This window comes from Neovison vison, chromosome 4, assembly GCF_020171115.1.
Source record: "Neovison vison isolate M4711 chromosome 4, ASM_NN_V1, whole genome shotgun sequence".
Classification (NCBI taxonomy): Eukaryota; Metazoa; Chordata; class Mammalia; order Carnivora; family Mustelidae; genus Neogale; species Neogale vison.
Window position 1 is genome coordinate 160,842,205 of NC_058094.1, and position 19,214 is coordinate 160,861,418.

Sequence of the window (19,214 nt, forward strand, 5' to 3'; positions counted from 1 at the left end):
CCATTCATTGCTTGAAGAACAAATTAGATTTTGCCCAGAGTGGGTTCTCAAAGTGTGTTCTCTGATCAGCAGCATCAGCTTCACCTGGAAACTTGTCAGAAATGCAAATTCCTCAGGCCTCATCCCTGTCCTCCTGAATAGGAAACTCTTCTGAGGGGTCAAGCACTCTATGTTTTAACAAACTTTCCCTGGCAATTCTGATGCACACTTTCCCTGGCAATTCTGATGCACACGAAAGTTTGAGAATACTGGTCTAGAACAAAGAAATCACTGTTTAGCTTTGAGTCTCAAAGCTGACTTTCTTGAGTCGCTAGAAGGACAACAGCTTTGAAAACCAGGTTTTACTGAGTGAGAAAAAGAATTTCTAAATAGAAAAGCTTATCTTTGCATTATGAAGTGAAAACCATGCTACCCTGGAAAAAGAATTTTACTAAAAGCCATAGTATAGAGGACACGCAAGATATAGTGTAGGGAGAGTCCCCTGAGGATAAGAAGGAGCCGTGGTTAGTACAAAGCCCTTCCAGTCCTGAGAGGGAGAGAGATATACAGAGACACAAATGACCTTGCATTTCCCCTTCATGGTGGGAATACCTGGGGAAATGGGGAGAAGACACTCAACAGTATATAACTTCTGGTGCTTATGCTTATACCCCAGTATAGCAAGTCTTTCTCTTTGATTCTGAGAGCACAGTCTAGAAATTGATAGCCATGTAAAGAAGTCCCACACTTGGCTTGGTACCATGTCCAAGCTGGTGCCTGAGCGGTGGAGTGGGAATGGCTATGACATGTGCTAAAAACAGACTTGTAGGCCCTTCACAGTGTGAAGAAAGGAGGCTGACCCTCTGCGCTCCTTGGGTGGGTGGAAGAGAGAACTGGTGAGGCAAAACAAGGCTGGGGCCTGGTCAAGGAAGCGACATAGTAGAAGGATCTCTAGGCTCCTCGGGAGTGAGGGAGCCACCCTGAGTGTCAGCAGGGCCTACCAACTGCACCTTTGGATGAAGGCTTTGGAACCAAATATTTTCTAGAAAGAGACTGCCGTCTCTTAGAAGCGGTGGGATGGGCTCTCTAAAGCAAGACAAGTTACAACAAAGAAAAGCAGTGGTAGTTTCCATCCACTCCAGTCTGTTACTGTTAAATTGAGATCTTTCTGATCATGCTACTTTGATCGACAAACGATTTTACCCACAGTGCATGGACAATAGCAAGACCCATGGAAAGGGAGAAAATCCACTGTCTTGTTGGTGCTCTCTCTATTTTTAAGATGTGACTCAGAACCGCTGGGCTTCTTTGTAGCTGTCATCATCTCTTTGAGGTCCCTTACATACTTAATAATACATGGTCAACATCTTAGAAGACTTAAATCTTCACACTCTTAGAAGACTTGTAGGAAATACATGATCCATAAGCATGCCCTCGTGGGTGCTTCCTGATTCCTATTCCTGTCATTCTCCAAATTCCTTCCCTGATTCTAGTCTATCTGTCGGTATTTGACCAGTTTCCATAATGGGAATCACTGACAATATGCAGGTAAGAAATGAAAATGAAAACCTCCTTCTGCACTATCTAGCTGCCATCTCAGCCCCCTAGATCTCTGCTAAAACTCAACGTGCTCCCAACAAAGCCCACACACTTCTCTGTGGCAGTGGCAGTGGCAGCTTTGAGACCCACCCGCAGGGCTGTGTGCCCTGCCGGGTTGATGGGGGTATAGACAGCACCTTCACAGAAAGCCCAGTGGAGAGCCGCAAACCTAAAATTCATGGGGCTGTGATGTTACATTTGGCACAGTACAAAATTTCTATCTTATTAGAAATGTCACACTGGTAGCTTCCCCAGTAAAAGAATCCTAATTAAAATGGAGATGGTTTCTTGGCTTTGAAAAGCAGAGATAACATACTCAAATGAAATAGAAATGTTCAATTGTTAGGAGGACTTCTTGTCTTGCTTTCTATGCCTGAAGCTTCAAAGACAGCATCATGGTTAAAACAGAGGAAGGGGTGAAGTATTTTTGCAAATGCCTACAATCCTCTGGTGTTTTCAAGTTATGCCCCTTCTAAGCCTGATTTTTATGTTAGCCCTATAGAGATATTGCTTTAGGTGGAAAATTTATTTGTATGGCACCTGAAATAACTTAAAAGACAGACTATACATTCATAGAAATTGATATAAAGAGAGGATGTCCTAAATCCTATTTATTTATTTATTTATTGCTAGTCTTAAAACAAACAAAAAACCAAAGAGACACTAACAGCTGACAGCAGAAGGGTGACTTTTCATTTCTACCCCAGGCCTTCAGTCTAGCCCCTGGTGATAGTGAATGGACAATCTATTTCTGCTGAATGAAGGAATGAGCTTATGGGTGAATGGATGAGGGGAGGAATAAAATGTACCAATTAAAAAGTAGAATGAGAGCAAGAAAAATCTTATAAAGCAGTGACAAGGTTGGAGATAAATAATACGTCATTGAAACAGCAAAATCTTATAGGTGCTCCCTGATAACCGAAGAAATACAGAGTAGATAATTAAAGATCAATTGATTCTGGTTAGAAACCTTTCTAATCACTAATAGGAAAAATCTTAACGTTTGTTGATCTCTTCACCAAATGTTATTTTTCTTGGTATAGAATTATTCTAAATAGGGATCAATGTAAAATGATAAAAAATAATTGCACATTACAATTCATGTGGTATATAACTAGAAAAAATATATGAGCAAAGCTCCAGGGAGGAATCATAGACATATTATAGTGTAGTGGAATATTTAGTTCATTTAATTAAGAATCAGGAAATCTAGGTTCTAGTCCTGGTTGTGGAACTATGATTGTGACATTGTACCAGTCACATGTTCTTCCTAGAGTGTAGGCTTCTCACCTGAAAAATGAGGGAGCTTACAAACTGTGTTTCTTGAAATCCTGGGTCGTCTTTGGTACAAATTTAAGCAACTCCACTTTTAAAAAAGAAATTCCAGTGTAATTAACATATATGTTGCAAATGGCAAGATTTTACCGTTTTATGTCTGAGTAATATTCCATTGTATGTATGTACCAGAACTACTTTATCCTTTCATCCTTCAAGGGACACTTGGACTGCTTCCATTTCTTGGCTATTATAAATAATGCTGCTATAAACATAGGGATACATATATCTCTTTGAATAAGTGTTTTCATATTCTTTGGGTAAATACCCAGTAGTGGAATTACCAGATCATATGATAGTTCTATTTCTAATTTTCCAAGGAGCCTCCATGCTGTTTCCCACAGTGGCTGCACCAGTTTGCATTAGGGACAGTAAGCAGCTTCATGTTTCTACTTCAAAGTTGGGGTCCCAGGCAAGAAGATTTCATTGCAAGAAAGGGCACTGGCTAACCGCCCCCTGATAACACTGGCCATGTGGATATCTAGATTTCACTGAGCTAAATATTCAGATAATAAATTACTTATGTGAGGCTCCTTTTGGGGTCTTAACTTCAGGAGGACTGCCACCATCTTGAAGACGTGGTGTGACACTGGCACCAAGCAACAGGACAAGAAAGTGGCGAACCAGTTCACACTGGCTGGATCCTGGCTCAGCCCCAGGGAGGAGCTGAGTCTTCCAAAAGGATGGCAGCATGACTTCTCTTTCTAGGAGAATCCAGAATAGCTCTCACTCTTGCTGCTCCAGGGACTTATGATTCCATCCAGTGAAATCAGAACATAGCTGCCCATGTGGGTCATATCTACAATTCTCCCATAGAAACACAGATAAGATTCATGTGAAGTAGTGGAAAAATACATGATCCTGTATGTCACGAAACCCCGTGAGGTCAACTGCAGAAGTGAGAGCAAATGAAATGTGACCAGAGGCCCTTTGGGAACTGTAAAGTGCTGGCTTTGTATCAACGAGTGATGGTATTCTGTGAAATGCACACTTACCTCGTTGTTGCAGAAGCAGTAGATCACGGCGACAAAGAATCCCTTAAAAGAGAAGGAAAAATAGAACTGAGATTATTTTTGGGTGCGTTACATTGTTTAGGAATCAATAGACAGCCTGAAGAGGAGCATTTCACTATTGCATTAGCAAGTCAAGGCTCAATGAAAGACAATTTCTAGCACACTCATATTCAGTGCTTCACTATAAGAATATTCTAGTTTAAGGGGGTACAGCTTCCAACTTGGGGTCTACTGGAGACATTTCCTACGGACAGGAACATCTACTTCTCTGCCCCGTGTTTTCTTGGCATTGGTGACTGTGATGCTAGCTATCAGGTTGGGAAACTGATGGGCAGTGGTTATCTTTTTTGATCTTCAAAACTCCCCCTCATAAAGGCAAAACAAATGTGCTTTCCCTCAAACTACTGGATAGGGGAAGGAAAGGTTGAAAGGACGGTGGGAATAGAAACTCTGTCCTCGGTACTCAGTGCTGTGCAGTGGGTCAGTCCCTGGACAAGTATTTGTCCTCAGAAAGATGTGTTCTCAAAGCTCATCCTCCCCCTGTTTCTTTCCTCGGTTTTGAGATTCAAAAATAAAAGGGGGAAAGAGGTAATGAGAAAAAGAGAAGCTGTATCCCTTCCAGGTTATATATATTTGCAAAGGTCCTTCTGATCACAGATTGACCTTAGAAGTCCTTCTGCCTACGTCACCTTGCTGAGCAAACAGCTGATCAATACACCACTGGCTTCTTTACCTGGAAGTGAATCAGAGAGTGCATCAGGTAATCGTAGATCTTCCCAAGCATCTTGTTGGAAGGCCTCCAGGGAAAGACAACAAACTGGATTCCGAGCAGGGGCACCAGGATCAGAGTGGCCCTCACGGCCTTCAGGTACATGTGCGATTCTGCCTCCTGGGTCTCCCTCAGCTTGCTCACGAGCACCCGGACGATGTTGAGCAGGAAGAAGAAATTGACCTGCAAAGATGTGACGTTATGAGCAAATCATCTAGGTCCGGCTGACTTAAGGATGACTGCTTTTTTTGACTCTTGTTGATCTCAGCCTGGGAGCAGATGTCACAGGACGGGAGAGACGGCCTGTGAGTTGGTGTAATAAGCTCGGCATTACCGGGTGCAGCCGTAAAACCAAAGACCCTCTCCAGACCTGAATTAACATTTCCTTTTTTTTTTTAAATTTTTGTCCAAATTAGAAAACATTTTTTTCTGTATAAGTAAATAAATTAAGTTTAATTCCAACGAGGGTGGTTTATTCTTCACTTTGATTTTTATGGTTTTTACGAAGGAGAGTCATAACTGACACTTTTAGATCTTGCTTTCTGGTCATTTCATTACGGAGATTTTCCCCTTAGGCAGGACTACTTCCCAGAAAGTGAAATGAGGATGGAAGAATTCATCTCTAAAGTTTATGTAGTAGAGACAGCTATCCCAGCCCTCTTTTCTTTCTAATAACATTTTTAAAAGAACATGACTTCATTCAGGTGTAAGGCACATTCAGTAAATTGGAGACTTTAAGTTTACATTCAAGAAGTTTAGAGAAATGTAGGTATCTGGGTAGCAACCCCTCCAAACAAGAAAAGAGCACTTTCATTACCCTAGAAAGTTCTCTCCTGCTTCAACAACCCCTCCACCTCAATCGACCACTAACTTCTATTACCACAGAAGTGGAGTGTTATACAGTATGTATTCTTTCATGTCTGGCTTCTTTGGTTTGACATATTATCTGTGAGGTTCATTCACATTGTGTACATTGGCATTTCATTCCTTTTTATTGCTGAGTAGTACTCCATTACATGAATAATACACATAATTTGTTTATTCATTCTATTGTTGATGGAAATTGGCAAGGTTTCACAATTTGACTATTACAAATTAACATGCTATGATTATTTGTATACAAGTCTTTGTGTGGACATATGTTTTTGTGTCTCTTGAGTAAGTACCCAGGAGTAGAACTGCCTGTTGATATGATAAATGTATATTTAACTTTATAAGAAAGTGGCAAACTGTCTTCCAAAGAAGTGGCTTCATTTTACGTTCCCTCTAGCTCTAGCTGAGCATTCCAGTTGTTCTCTACCCTTGCCAAGTCTTGGTATGGTCACACTTTTTAATATTAGCCATTGCAGTGCGTCCCAAACTACTTTTGGCTATGGAGATTAATTTTGAAACCAAAGTTGTTTTTAAAATTTAATTGATGATTTATTTTTAAGTGATTAGTGTGATATTTCTACCCAGAATAGAAATAAACATAGTTGCCCTCAAAACTCAAGAAAGAAGAGAGACCTTTAAGAGAGTAATAATTGAACTCTTATGAGGTATTGAAATATTCAAGATCCACATCCATGGGTCTTTGTCAGGACAGTTGGGCTGGCATGTCCATCACTGCTCTGAAGGAGGGCAAAAGAAATTGTGCACTGGAGAGACTGGGGCAGTGGGAAGTCAGATTGGATGATGACTTGGTTTGATCAGTTTCTAATGGATACTTCAGTACATGAGCAGAACATGGTTTATGACTCAGACTGTTTTCATTTTTCTTTTCCAAGGGAAAAGCACTGTTTCCAAGGGAAAAATAGTGTCTAAATATTAAATGGGCTGGTTGTCATGCTCACTACCATAGAGTAAACCTTGGGTAAAAACAAAGAGCTTGGAAATACATGCAGATGGTCATGTTCTCCTCAACCCCAACTTTTTACTAGTCATGTGATTTGGGAATGCATTTACTTGAATCTTTGGGTCTAGTTTTCCTAATGAGTACCAATAGTCCTGATGCATCTACTTCGAAGGGCTGCTGTTAGGAAGAGCCTGGCAATGTACATGCAGGCAATGTACAATCCTGAAGTGTATGCTCAGTGGTAGTTCCCACAATGGCTCACGGACCAGATATGAAATGAGAGATGGTTTTGTTTGGCAGAGACCAGGGAAAAAGGTACAGAGGGACTCTGATTTTTTACTTTCTTTCTCAGTAACATCTTCTTACCATTCTTCAGTCCCTTGATCTTTGCCTTTAATGAGGAGCAGGTAGGTATAGCCTTGTTTCAAGAAAACTGTATTTTTGTGATGGCGGGTGTAGAAATGAACTTAATGCAACCCTTCCCCAATGGTGTTAAATAAAAATTGTTTTTTTCATTTAAAGATCCTCAAATCGAATTGTTACAGAGGATCTCATTACAGATCATCATTACCTTAGCCTAATTTTGAAGTCCTGAGCCATACGGGACACAGAGCCATCTTTATAGAAATCTTCACAAAGAGATAACACTTAATAATGGATTTAAAAAGCAATTCTCAACAACAACAACAAGATAAATGAAAGCAATTCTCACCACCAGTGCGGCCATGACGGGACCGTGGATGATGTAAAGCAAATGGGTTTCCACACTCAGCCAGCAGCTGAAAACAAGGAGGGAGGGAATACATGAATATAAATGCATTTTACTTATAAATACGTTCACTTAAAAACCACCAAAATACGTACTTGTCGTTGAAGTACAGAGCCCGAGTAATCGCATGGATAGTGGTTGGCACCAGCGGGAACCCTAAAAATGTGAAAAAGCAGAAATCATACCTGATTTCTTGATCTTAAGCTACAACAGTGATTGCATGGAAAATGATAGTTTATCTTCAAAAAAGGTGGCAAATTTTAATATCTCTGTCAAGATACTTCCCTGATGTTTTTACACAAACTATTTTTGGTGAATCCTGATAAATATTCTCTTGGTTAGAACATCACTTGCTTTCAGAGTTTTGTGAAGAGCATCCAGGTAATTAAAAGTCTTTAACAAATATTCCAGGATGATAGGTACCTTGTTACTTTCACTGTGACCATTATACCATTGTTATGTCTGTGGTGATGACTGTTAGTTGAGACCACAAAGCTCTTCACTGCATGTGAACTGGACTGCTTAAAGGACAGGAGTTAGGTCACCATGGAGGGCAATGACCTGGAATAGCTTACAGAGACAATAGCCTAATTGCTCTGAAATCCTTGTTGATGTTCATAATATTTCTTGTAGGCTTTTCTTTTTCCTGTCTGTTTATATCACATGTATCGATTCCATTGTCTTTCCATTAGAATACTTCAGGGCACGACTGCCTTCCCTGCCCTCTGTAAGTTTTGCCTGTGGAACCTCTATGAAGGCAACTTGGAGTCTACCTCCCTCACTGAACTCTAAGTTCTAGTAAAAAGCAACTTTGAATTTATAAACAGAATGATAGGGGTCGTTATCAGCAATGCATTCTGTCAGGGTACGTCTTTTTAAAATCAATTTTCATTCTATAAGTGTCATCTAGAATACAGTTGTGGTTCTTGCATAATAGTTTTTTTTTTCCCCTCAGATGTACCCCAGCCCAACAGAATATTGCTTGATTTGGTTGAGACATTTGTAGAAAGAGCTTTTAGAATTATCATCAGATTGAGAAACGTATCTCAGAAGTGAGTTAGACCTCCACATTTTTATTTTCTGTGAATTCTATGCAAAAAGACATTGCCTCAGAATATTGAGTTTTCACCTGAGAACAACCTCAGCTTCTTAACCCGTGAAGCATATAATTCAATAGGGCCATTGATTAAATGCTTGGCCTGAGAGAATTTTGAGTTAGACTCTTTACACAAAACATAATTGTGTTTTATTCACAGCAGTTCTAACATATCATTTCCCCACTTGGGTTTTAGAAACAGAAATTCATTTTCTCGATATATTCTGAAACATACGTTTTAGAATTAGCAGAAGAAGCATATGGAGTTCTCCCTCCCACCTCATCATTTTGTAGAGAGGACGATGTGTTCCTTAATGTACAGAGGAGTGCGGACCCCAACTCTGCTCATTCCTAGTGCTCTTTGCCTTGTTTGAGGCAGTTTGTTTCCCCTTCCTCTTCCTCTTATCCCCCAGGCCCCAAGAGCCCTAAAGGCCCTTCCTGCCACCGAAGTTGGAGAGTGTAAAAATAATCCCTTCTAAGAGCTGGAGCAAATAATCCTAAAATTTGTATGGAATCAGAAGAGACCCCGAATCGCTAAGGAAATGTTGAAAAACAAAAATAAAGCTGGCGGCATCACCTTACCTGATTTCAAGCTTTATTACAAAGCTGTGATCACCAAGACAGCATGGTACTGGCATAAAAACAGACACATAGACCAGTGGAACAGAGTAGAGAGCCCTGATATGGACCCTCAACTCTATGGTCAATTAATCTTCGACAAAACAGGAAAAAATATACAGTGGAAAAAAGACAGTCTCTTCAATAAATGGTGCTGGGAAAACTGGACAGCTATATGTAGAAGAATGAAACTCGACCATTCTCTTACACCGTACACAAAGATCAACTCAAAATGGATAAAAGACCTCAATGTGAGACAGGAATCTATCAGAATCTTAGAGGAGAACATAGGCAGTAATCTCTTTGATATCAGCCACAGCAACTTCTTTCAAGATACGTCTCCAAAGGCAAAGGAAACAAAAGCGAAAATAAACTTCTGGGACTTCATCAAAATCAAAACCTTCTGCACAGCAAAGGAAACAGTCAAAAAAACAAAGAGGCAACCCACGGAATGGGAGAAGATATTTGCAAATGACAGTACAGACAAAAGGTTGATATCCAGGATCTATAATGAACTCCTCAAACTCAACCCACACGAAACAGACAAACACATCAAAAAATGGGCAGAAGATATGAACAGACACTTCTCCAATCAAGAAATACAAATGGCTATCAGACACATGAAAAAATGCTCATCATCATTAGCCCTCAGGGAGATTCAAATTAAAACCACATTGAGATATCACCTTACACCAGTTAGAATGGCCAAAATTAACAAAACAGGAAACAACATGTGTTGGAGAGGATGTGGAGAAAGGGGAACCCTCTTCCACTGTTGGTGGGAATGCAAGTTGGTGCAGCCTCTTTGGAGAACAGTGTGGAGATTCCTCAAGAAATTAAAAATAGAGCTTCCCTACGACCCTGCAATTGCACTCCTGGGTATTTACCCCAAAGACACAGATGTCGTGAAAAGAAGGGCCATCTGTACCCCAATGTTTATAGCAGCAATGGCCACAGTCGCCAAACTATGGAAAGAACCAAGATGCCCTTCAACGGATGAATGGATAAGGAAGATGTGGTCCATATACACTATGGAGTATTATGCCTCCATCAGAAAGGACGAATATCCAACTTTTGTAGCAACATGGACGGGACTGGAAGAGATTATGCTGAGTGAAATCAGTCAAGCAGAGAGAGTCAATTATCATATGGTTTCACTCATTTGTGGAGCATAACCAATAGCATGGAGGACAAGGGGCGTTAGAGAGGAGTAGGGAATTTGGTAAATTGGAAGGGGAGGTGAACCATGAGAGACTATGGACTCTGAAAAACAGTCTGAGGGGTTTGAAGTGGCGGGGGGGTGGGAGGTTGGGGGTACCAGGTGGTGGGTATTATAGAGGGCACAGCTTGCATGGAGCACTGGGTGTGGTGAAAAAATAATGAATACTGTTTTTCTGAAAATAAATAAATGGGGGAAAAAAATAATCCTTTCTCCCTAGGAGTCTTTTTTTTTTTTTTTAAGGGGGACAAGATAAATTCTGTGTGTTCATTGTAAGAGTCCGCAAAGGGAATTTCCTTCTTTAATTTATAAGAAGAGGAGAAAGAGCAAGGTGAAGAATCAATCAGGAGAGGGCTGTAAAACAAATAATTTATTTCTGAGAACTAAACCTCACTATTTGAAGTTGCTTCGATTTGAGAGAAATCAACTAGTAAGTGGCCCTGTGCAGAGTTGTAAGGGAGTAACTACCAAAAAAAAAAAAAAAAAAAAAAAAAAAAAGCATTCTTTCACTTTCTATTGGGGAGAATTACACCACTGGATACTTTCCTCCAAGAGGGTGATGTTCCTTATGTCTTTTATAATTTTTAGGATCTGTTCCAGATCCTGGAGTGGGTAATACTATTCACAGCTGACAAGAATGGATGGGACATACGTCACCTGTAAACAAAGTCACATCTTCGGGCACAGCTTTCTTGGACCAAATCTTCGGCTGTCCCACTCTCACACTCTTTTCAAAGCACAGGTTTTACCTTATTTCATGGCATCATAAAATTTTGGAACTATCATACTTTTTAGGTGTGAAAATAATTTCAAAAGGGCAATAAAAATATTACCCAGTAGAAATTTCTTCCTCTCTGCTCCATTAGAAATTCTTTAAAGATTCTGTTGACACTATTTTTCTTGAGGCATTATTTCAGTTGTGCCTTTAGCTGTTTTCCTCCCACCCAAAGACAATGCTTGCCCAAATTCTAGGACAGAACTGTTGCTTCAAAAGACATCATCATGGTTGTCTCTCAATTTTGTTCTCCAACACGGTAAAGGGTTGGGTGGAATTTTGGAGCATGTGCACGCACGCACATGTGTGCAGGGGTAGAGTAAGATAGATTTAGGTCTGACCTGCTAAAAAATAATTACATTTTAGAACTATATTGGTTGACTATTTGTCTTTCCAAACATCTGTCTAGGGGGAAGTGCAAATTCTCATTCTTTTAAATTTATGATTCCATGCTTACCTTACTGAGTGAGTGTAATGTTCCTTAGGATCCCACTTCAATCATTCTGATAAAGTTTTAAATATTTTCTGATTAAGGAAGGTTCAGGTATCCCATAAATATTTTTACTTATTTTTATTACCTTCTTTTTTTTTTTTTTAAAGATTTTATTTATTTATTTGACAGAGAGAGATCACAGATAGGCAGAGAGGCAGGCAGAGAGAGAGAGGAGGAAGCAGGCTCCCTGCTGAGCAGGGAGCCCGATGCGGGACTCGATCCCAGGACCCTGAGATCATGACCTGAGCCGAAGGCAGCGGCTTAACCCACTGAGCCACCCAGACGCCCTATTACCTTCTTTTTGATACAGCTGAACAGCTTGTTCCTTTTTCCCTTTGAATTGTTTATGCGTGTTAAGCAGATGTCTTCATTGAGCTGTCTATGATGATGTCAAAAGTTTCATAACTAATTCACAATGCATCAGAATGGAAAGAGTAATTATAAATTGTTCCTTCCAGGGTGCCCTGTGACATTCAACAGGCAAGAATAAATTTACAGCCTTTTTCCTCCATGGAAAAATTTCTGAGTATGGTAGATAGATGTTTTTGAATAGTCAAAACCAGTATAAGAAATATGCCATAGATTTTATTTTAAAGGAAAAAAGTAAAATACATCACACAGAAATGGTGTGTGTGTGTGTGTGTGTATGGCAGGCCAGGGGTGGGATGTTACTTTCAGGTCTTCAGTTGGAAGGCATCTGACCAGCACCAATCATTACTATTGTAATGATCAGAATTACTATTGGAGGGCATTGAACTGTATTCAGTTGATTCCTGGTATGATTAGCTTTGGATAAGAAATCTCTGACAAGGTACATATGAGGCTGAGAAGGTCAGGGAAAGGTAAGATCAGCCTCTTTGTGGAAGGCTGCGACTAAAAGAAAAAAAATAGTGAAAGGCCATTTTGTTCTTTGTATTCTATGTGTTTTGAGGTCAAGGAAGAGCAAGAGAACCTAGCACTGGACGTGAGACTGGCAGGACAGTCACAAGCCTGCTTTCTAATCTCGCTGGATGGTTAAGGTAACAGAATGAGGAGATCATGGGGGAACAGTGGTGAGGTGGTTTGGGGAATATTCTAGATGGGTTGTCCAGGTCACAAAGTCCCCTCTCCCATTTTTTTGGATGGGTCACACATTTCCAGACATGTTTGCACTATGTGATCATCTCCCTCTCAAAGTCCATAGCCATGATTCATTGAGCCAGGTCTGGCCCCCTGAGTTTAGTTGGACCGATCAGATTCTCTTGTCCTGCTGTTCAGAATTGGGACTTAAAGACAAGCATCTAGTCTTTTTATGTACCTGGAACAGAAAAATGTGAGCTCAGGAAAATCTGGGGTAGCTGGTACTGACCATTAGGATTGGAGACCCTGTGATCTATGGTCTACAGAAACAGAGGAGGGTTAAAACGATGCTTAGGGGAAAACAAAACAAAACAGAAAAAAAGATAGAGGGAGAGTGCTCCTTTTCTAGTCCCAGTGTGCAACCCTTATAGTAGCTTTGGTGGCATTTCAACCCTTGACTTCCAGGAGATACTCTAGATTCTCCTTTTGCTTAAGTTAGAAAATCTTGTTCTCTGTTACTTGCAACCATGATCGTTCATTGATGACACACCCCAAATATCTGCCCCACTAACCCACCATTATACATTTGTCCTATTGGTTTGGGGTCATATGTTTTGTTAAAGTCCATATACACCTGCTAGGAAGGGTGTTACTGAAACAAGTATCACATAGGACCAGGCCTGGTGTAGATTGTGAAAGACTTCAGGTCACTTACATGACTTCCCAGATATATTTCCATACCTTGGTGACAATGCCTGTTGAGTAGGGGTTTCAGTACAAAGGTTGATGTTTTCAGGAAACCTTTGGATTATCTTCTCTCCTCATTAACTCTTTCCTTTCCTATCAATATTTTTAGGGGCTCTCCCAAATGCCGCATGAAAGAGCGGGCTTAACTGAGGATAATCCACAGCTTCTGCTCCAAGAGCCACGGTCACCAATCGTGAAGAGTAAGGGCAAACCTTTGGCTCTACAGTCAGGAACTTTCTCTGGTATGGGAGGTTCACAGGATGTGTCTTGTTTTGTTTTGTTTTGTTTTTGACAGCATGCTTTTTGGTCCCAGACCTTTTCCCCTCTCCCTGCCTCTACTACCTACCTAGTTTCCTAGTCTAGAGTGAGCTAGACTTTAGCATCCCCTGGGAGAAGGGGAGAAATTTTAGAGTGGCCTCATTGACCTCAGCACCCTACCTTAGTCAATCTGTGCAGAAGCAACGATGATTTAAGCAACCAGCTACAGGCTTTTCAAAGCCATTGCCATGCACTATGGAGTCCCATGAGGTTATTCATGTCTATTGTCTGGTGATAGTGTACCTCCTGACTTTCACTGGAGGAGTCCTGCTGGTGGATTGATAGGAAGGAATGTTTTTGAGGGAGGGAAGTGGTGCCCGAATGGAGGAGATACAGAATTGAAAATGTGAAACTCTATTTTGCACTACAAACAGGTGATAAATAAAACTGAAGGGAGAGTCTGATCAGATCTTCTCTCAGTCAAGGCACATTTGTCCATCTGTACTTGGGGTCTGCTTCCTGGTGAAACACATAACCACACTCCTCCTTCTCTGTCCTTACTCCCACACTGATCACAATCCATATGAACCTGTGAAAGGGCTTCTACCAAGCTCTCTTGGAGACTGAACTCCTGCCCCAACCTGTGTCGCATCATTCCTCCCAAGACCGAGACTCCTGATCATTTTTTGAGACCAAGACTAGAAGAAGACTGTAAATTTACAGAGAGAGGTGAAGGTGACTCAAAACTCAGCTGGAAAAAATACATACCCCAGCCCAAGAGATAATACCAGCGCAGGTGCTGCTCCTCGGTGAACACGGCCACCACGATGAGGGTGTGCAGATAGATTCCTTCACAGAGCATCCAGAAATAATTGCATGCCATCATGTACTGGTGAAAGAAATGCAAAATCTTGCAGCTCAGCTGTCAGAAAGAAAGGGAAGAAGTCAGTGGAAGGTATTGGCAAGAGTGTGACTCTGAACAGAGGGTAAATGTTAAAGGAACCAAACGATTTGCATTCAGCCTGTGAGGGAGTTTCCCCAGGCATCTGTGGACATGTGCCACCCTCTGTCCCCACAAATCAGAATGACAGTGCATAGGCCATTAGTATTGCATTCGTATTACAGGTAAACAGCCATTTAGGGCAATGGAAGCCATGTCCTCAAAGTGTTCTTTTCCTGTTACATTCTGGTGACTTATATAGACTCAACAGGTTGATTTCCCTGCATTGTTTCTGAACCTATAGTTTTTGAGCATCCAAGGATTTTTCACATGACTTTTATGGCCTCTTTTCTGTGGCCAATGAGGCGAATAACCCAGAAGTTGTTCATGATGCTCCTAAAGTCCATTGATCTGTTGATGATGTCTCATTAGCAATACAGAGAGAACCAAGTGATAAATTTCTCATGTAGGAGCCAGGACCTATGCTGAACCCATCTGATGTGAGTGATTTTATTTTCATATGGGAGGCTTAGCTTCTAAATTGGGATCCATATGTTTGGTGCACAGAGATTAGGAATAGATCCTTGTTTAGTACTAAGTGTAGAGGTAGGAACCACATCTCTGGGGAATCAGATCAGGTACATATTGTCTGTATAGAAATAGTTATTGCTTAAACTGCATAACAGAACATCCTAAATTATTTCATAGTCACCTTTAGAATAGGCCTTCTCATTTTGGTACCACAAATATTTTGGACCAGATGATTTATTGTCATTCTTATAAGGTGCTGTCCTGTGCATTGTTGGGCACTTAGCCTCATTCCTGACCTCTGTCCATTAGACACCAGTAGCAGCCCTGACCCATTCGTAATATCAAAAGTGTCTCCAGACATTTCCAAATATACTCTGGGGAGCAAAATGTTCCTGGTTGAGGAGCGCTACCCTAAGATATTTAACTGTGCTTAACTCTCTGTAGCAACAATGACAACAACAACAGGTTAGGTTTTAGAGATGATTTTTTGCATTATTATTTTGCCAATGTCTCTGCTTTACATCATGTTGCTCCCTATTGCATTTTGAATCTGACCGATTTCAGGCTTTCTTTTTTACAAAGTAAGAAAGCCATAACATGACTTTCAGTGCTGCACTAACCTTTTCAGGACTGCACATTTCTATTTAATGCATAGCCGTAATAATTTATTTACTGAGAATCCAATGTGCTCAATCCTTCTGGGACTCATAGAACATAGGAAAATGCCAGCTGGGTCCACAAGAAAGCAAATACTGCATTTTTCAGAGACAGAAGCAACTTCTGATTCTGACCAAAGTGGAAGCGCAGTGCACAGAATTCAAAACATCAGGTGACCCCAAAAAATTTATATTTGGCTTAGGAAGGCACTGACTTTTTTGTTGTTGTTGTTTATTCCTCTATCTGAATACCTTCCTGAGTGGAATTATTTGATTTAATTTTATATGAGTTTGCATTTGCTAAGCAAATACTTGTTAGGTGCACATGAACTCAAACATATAGCTGAAATAAGAAATGCAGTTGATACTCTGCATTCATTTTGAAGACTACTCTTCTTTGAAAGCTCTATGCCTTCCGGGTCGAGAATCCCAATGCAGAATACTTAGGTGGCTGCCACTCATAGAGGAAGAGAGAGGAAAAAGATAAAGACAATAGCCCTATGCAAAGAGGTGGCTCTTTGTCACCCGGAGCATCTGGCTTCATGTTTTATATACAGTCACTTCTCATTATTCACAATAGTTATGTTCTGCAAAGTTACTACAAAAACTGAATTAGCAAATACTGAGCTATTGTTCCAAAGGGAAATACAAGGTCAGGTTCCTCTAAGCCTCTGGTCTAAATATTTTCATCCACCAATCAATATATAACTTTTATTTGTTTCTGTTTAAAGGGAACTTATTTATTTTATTTTGTTCATTTACTAACATTGAACTCATGACTAACAACACTGTAACTTCTGCCTGAGGGAAACTCATCTAACATACCTATTTTTTTTTCTGTTAGATACATCATAGCCTTCTTGTGTTTAGGAAGATGACAACATTTAGGCATTGTGCTTGGGGGTCATTTTAAGTAATTAAATCACTAACAAAAAGCACAAAAATGTGGAATTAAATAGACTGTGAAAAGGACATTTACACCATGTGAGATGAAATAAGAAGACAGAGTGTTGTCTTGTACCGAATGTGTACATCAAGTGACTCAGTATTTTTGCTACTCTGTGCATGTCTGTGAATGACCATGAAAACCGTGAGAATATGGATTTTGGACTTACAAGTAAATTTTTAGCAAGTAAGAAAAATTTCAAATATGGAATCTTTGAATAAAGAGGATCATTTGTGTTTGGGTTCAGGGTAAGATATTTTTTGAGGCTAAATGGCTCAAAAGTTCACAAAAAGTCTGAAAATCAACAGTCTATTAGTTTTTCCTCCCAATATATCATGGACATAATTTGATATATCTAGATGATCAAGATGATGATTAAAATTTTTATAAAATTCATCACCACTTAGATCAGTGGTTCATAACCAGGGTTGTTCATCAGTATCACCTGGGGAACACTTACGAAATACATGTAACCAGATCTTAACTCCCTTGTGTATTTTCAAAATATTTTAGGAGTTTCTAATTTAGGTTCCTAGTGAAGAATCACATGCCTGAGATATTCAAGGTCATTCAGGTGCATTCAACAAACATTTATGGAAAACCTATTATGAGACAGGAACTCTAGTATCTCTGTGAATATCAAGATGAATAAGGTATAGTCATATAATCTCTGACTTGATTACAACTCTTCCCTCAAGGATGGAGTAAACCAGGCATTCAACAAAGAGACAGGTCCTCTTGCCTAAGGTTAGTCCTCTCCATCATTCTGGGATGGTCTTCTGCTTAGCAGCAGAGGTAATAAGAGATTAATTCTGAGATTAAATTAGCTAAATAGCTCTTTGACTATTCTTCCAGGAAGCAGTCATAATACTATAATTTTGTATAGATTAATGATTTCCTAAATTGCAAGAAATAATCTGTATTCAAATACAACTAGACCACTCCCAAGTAAAACAACAAATGTTCCAAGTAAAAAATATATGGAATTTGTGAATTATGCTCTATTTTATTTTCATTATTATTATGGGCAACAAAGAGATAATTCTGTGAATGATATGTATCCTAAGAAGTAAAAGCAGTACTATCCACTTCGGCTTCAGATGAATTGTATCACCATTCAGTGTCTTCATTATCTGTTTGTATTTCAATAAAATATAAAATTTTTTGAGCAATAATGTTACTATCAAGAGAAGAGATCCTACAGTTTTCTTGATTTAGTATACTCATTAGACAAATCTATGTTTTCATCACATGGCATGAAGAGCCTTTATAGTAATTTGATTAAAAATGGAATTATAGCAAGAAGATTTTCTTTAGTCTAATCAATTAAGTCAACCTCAAAATTTTATGGAATGTTGATGTTCAGTTGCGCATTTTATTCCAATTATATCTCTCAACCGCACTTAAGAATAATTCTTCTCATCTGCAGAGCATAGAAAATAATGTGTGTCAGTGTTTTTAAGAGCAATTCAGTGGGGACACCTGGGTGGCTCAGTTGGTTAAGCATCTGACTCTGGGTTTCAGTTCAGGTCATGATCTCAGGGTCGTGGGATCAAGGGTCCATGCTCCGCTCAGAGTCTCCTTGGGATTCTCTCTCTCCCTTCCTCTGCCCTTACCCATGACCATTTTCTCTCTCTCTCTCTCTCTCAAATAAATAAATCTTTAAACAAAAACATTCAATGGGGGAAAGAATGCCTCCATAAGAACTGCCTTGGAACTTTTTGGCTTTTTAGAAAAGACCAACCTAAGAACAGGTGGTCAATATTTTGAGGTGTTCTTTGATTGTGCTGGGGACAAGGGAAGGATTTGGGGATAAGAAGTAGAAAGGAGATCTATGGAAGCAATTCAGGTAACAGTAGGTCACAGCCTATATCCTACTTTTAAGCCACTGAAGAATCTACCATGAACCATTCTTGGTACCTTTGCCCTATGGGTATGTTACCAGGTCTGAAAGGGAGCTAGGGAATACCATCTCACTTCTCAGAACTCACTCCACCATCTTCGAAATGTCTGATATGCCACATAATTTCATTTCTTTAGTTTAAGACTATTTCCTTATTAAAATGCCATACCTCTGGAAAGGATTACACATTTAATCCTATCATTCATAGAAACCTTAGAGTGGAAGGACTGAAGACATTAAAGGGAATGGGAATGGAGAACCATAGGAAATGCAGATGTGGAATGTAGCATAACAGATACTTCTCACTCTTGGACTGGATTACAGGCATTAGGTTGGAAGATTAATATCGTCAAACAGCAACCATACTCCCAAGAAACTTAAAGTCTTGAAGGCCCAGAGAAGTGCCGCCAAAGGCCCAGAGAAAGCTTTGGCAGGTAAGCTTTCTACACTGGAAATCTTTGGCAAGGGCCAAGCCAGTGCGTATTTCGTTCACATAATATATTATATATGTGACCAAAAACTCTTCTCTTCTACAAAATCCTTGCAATTTCTGCCTTTCAATGGTAAAATGAAGTATCAGGTGAACAGGTCCAGCTTCTTATTAATTCTGTCAAGTCAAAGCTGCCAGGTTTGTTATGTTTTAAAGTAGAAAGTTTAAAGTTTGCTCTAGGTTCA

At 39.9% G+C, this 19,214-nt stretch overlaps 1 protein-coding gene across 1 annotated transcript in view; it reads right to left on the reverse strand.

Annotated features, from left to right (window-relative positions):
* The window catches only part of CALCR (calcitonin receptor), a 155,899-nt gene that overhangs the window by 7,076 nt on the left and 129,609 nt on the right, over positions 1-19,214 (reverse strand). The window contains exons 9-13 of the mRNA XM_044246039.1: positions 14,332-14,485; positions 7,394-7,454; positions 7,242-7,308; positions 4,660-4,878; positions 3,909-3,950 (exon numbers count right to left, since the gene is read on the reverse strand). Of these exons, the coding sequence (XP_044101974.1) occupies positions 3,909-3,950; positions 4,660-4,878; positions 7,242-7,308; positions 7,394-7,454; positions 14,332-14,485 (543 nt within the window). The remainder of the gene's footprint in view (positions 1-3,908; positions 3,951-4,659; positions 4,879-7,241; positions 7,309-7,393; positions 7,455-14,331; positions 14,486-19,214) is intronic.